We start from the raw sequence: 2376 nt of genomic DNA on the forward strand, positions 1-2376 counted from the left end.
TAACTAATGGAAATTTCGACATCTTTGATAAATTTCTTTCTTTTTAGTCCTATTTCAGATGTTTTTAAGTGATAAAGAAAAATCAAAAGGAAATTTGTGCCAAAACAATAGGATAACCAGTCAGGTGTCCTCTCAGCACAGATCACTGAATGTGGGTCACCAGGGCTCTGCCCAACGTGGATCCTCCCATGGGGGATGGAGCTGGAGTGATGCACGAAGCTCTTCCAGCAGTTGGGTCATTTGCAGGGCTTCCCTTACCAGTGCCTCCATTGGTGTCTGGTCAAGTGAGAGCTCATGGAGATGCTCTTCCCACACTGAGGACACTCATAAGGCATCTCCTGAGTGTGGATGCGCCGGTGGGTGATGAGGTGGCAGTTGTGCTTGAATCCCTTCCGGCAGTCGGGGCAGCGGAAAGGACTCTCCTCTGTGTGAATCCACTCATGCAGGAGGAGACTGGAGTTGGTCTGAAACCTTTTCGCACACTGGGGACACTCATAGGGCCTCTCCCCAGTGTGGATGCGCCAGTGCCTGATTAGGTTGGAGTTGCACTGGAAGCCCTTCCTACAGTTGGGGCAGTGGAAGGGCCTCTCGTCAGTGTGAATCCACTGGTGCTGGAGGAGATGGGAGCTGACACTGGGGACACTCATAGGGCCTCTTCCCAGTGTGGATGCGTTGGTGCATTGTTGGGAAGTGTTGGCTGGCTAAAGACTGGAAAAATACAAAACCATGGCTAATTCCAAGTCCTGCACCTGGCAAGATAGTGTGTCCTTGGGCCTAGCTGTAGTATAATAAAAAATAGTGAAAGAGACATGAGAAAAGAGAGATGTAACCCCTAAGGAATGAGGAAGAGTTCACGGTATCGTTTAACCAATAGATTGCTTGGCTTACAGAATATTCATAAGCTTATTATTTGCTGTATAAGTGTTTGATACTTTCTTCAATAAACTGGACCTTGGACCTGTGATGAGCCAGCTGGTGTCCTGGTGTCATTCCTACGACAAATGGTTGACCCCGAACGCTGACCCCCTCGTCTCGACTAAAAGAAAAAGGGGGAGAGAGCATGCCACAGTCGAGGAAGTTGGAAGTGGGTCCTGAGCAGCCAGGACGGTGCCGGAATTTTGAAGCACCCTCAGGGTTCACATCGGTGACCTGAGCCATACGTGTCTGCCAGAGCCTGGAAAGCTGCAAAGAGCGCTCACGAAAGAGGTATGAAAAGGCAAGCAGCATATAAGTTATCCGCCGCATATCTAGAATGGCGAGGGATAAAGGGGATAGATTTGTTATTAGCCTATGGATATGCTGAAGAAATTTTCCTTAACCCACATACGGTCTATGAACTCTCAGAACGGAGAAAATCTGGGGATATACTGGGGGAAGCAGTGTTAGAAGATGATAAAACAGCAAAGAAACCGAGCAAGCCATGGCGGGTCATATACAATACACTGTTTCAGCATGTCTCTGAGTGCAAAGCAGCAGCCGCGGCTCGGGGCGGCTGTGAGGCTGTGCTACTCTGAACTCGGCATGGGCGCTCCGCCATGGGGAGCAGCCGCGGCGAGCGGCCGCCTGAAATGCTGCGCTGTAGCGGCGGTAGCGACGGCAGCCGCGGGGAGAGCCGAGCCGCCGCGGGGGGAGCGACCCGCGCCGCCACGGGCGCTGGGTGCAGCGCACGCAGTGAGTCAGCCTGCCGGCAAGTCTTGCGAAACAAAGAGCCCAGCACGGGGTGGGGGGGTTTCGCCCGCTCCGACACACGCGCCGCGGGAACCCTGCTGCAATTGAGAAACCAGTAATAATAAACAAATGACACCAAGGGCTACCAGGACGTTTCTCACCTAAGTTAAAAGGACCCTTTTGTTTTTCCTAGCAGAGACTGTGAAAGACAAATCAGCGTAGTGAATGCGGGAATCAAATTTCGGCCGAATTGGCTCAGCATTCGTTATGCTGTCTTAAAATCACCTGTATTAACAGAGACTTTAAACATCAGAAGCATAGACTTTAATCGGTGGAACATCAAACTCTGAAATTATATTTTGAAAAATTTAAAAATGTTAAAAATGTGTTAAAGTGGTTGTAGAAGTAAGATGTAATGAGTGTGTTTTTTGTATTTTTTAAGCTTTGTTTAGATGTCATAGATATAAAAGCGAGCACTGAATTCAAAAGAATTTTTCCACAGCTATACCTTAAACAAACTTCTTATGTTTAAATGCATTCAAGTATAAAAATGCTGCAGCAAACACATGAAGAAAGTTGTTTTAGCTTAGTATTTTAGAATCAGGCCTGTAAGTAAGTTATAGTAAATGCTATATTCTATTTCTATAGTAAGTTTTATTTGTTACTAAGTAGTTTAAGTTAAATTATCTATTAAGTGCCATTAAATGT

The 2376-nt window shown here is 47.1% G+C and overlaps 1 protein-coding gene across 1 annotated transcript; it reads right to left on the reverse strand.

Annotated features, from left to right (window-relative positions):
• Positions 1-254: 254 nt before the first annotated feature.
• On the reverse strand, positions 255-647 carry LOC135441720 (gastrula zinc finger protein XlCGF9.1-like). The gene has a single exon (XM_064701261.1). The coding sequence runs from the start codon at positions 645-647 to the stop codon at positions 255-257; it is 393 nt and encodes a 130-aa protein (XP_064557331.1).
• Between the last annotated feature and the right edge of the window lie 1729 nt (positions 648-2376).

The sequence above is a fragment of the Zonotrichia leucophrys genome, unplaced genomic scaffold, assembly GCF_028769735.1.
Source record: "Zonotrichia leucophrys gambelii isolate GWCS_2022_RI unplaced genomic scaffold, RI_Zleu_2.0 Scaffold_448_41627, whole genome shotgun sequence".
NCBI lineage: Eukaryota > Metazoa > Chordata > Aves > Passeriformes > Passerellidae > Zonotrichia > Zonotrichia leucophrys.

Coding starts and splice junctions, on each gene's coding strand:
- LOC135441720 (XM_064701261.1), bottom strand. CDS start 647: ATGAGTGTCCCCAGTGTCAGCTCCCATCTCCTCCAGCACCAGTGGATT.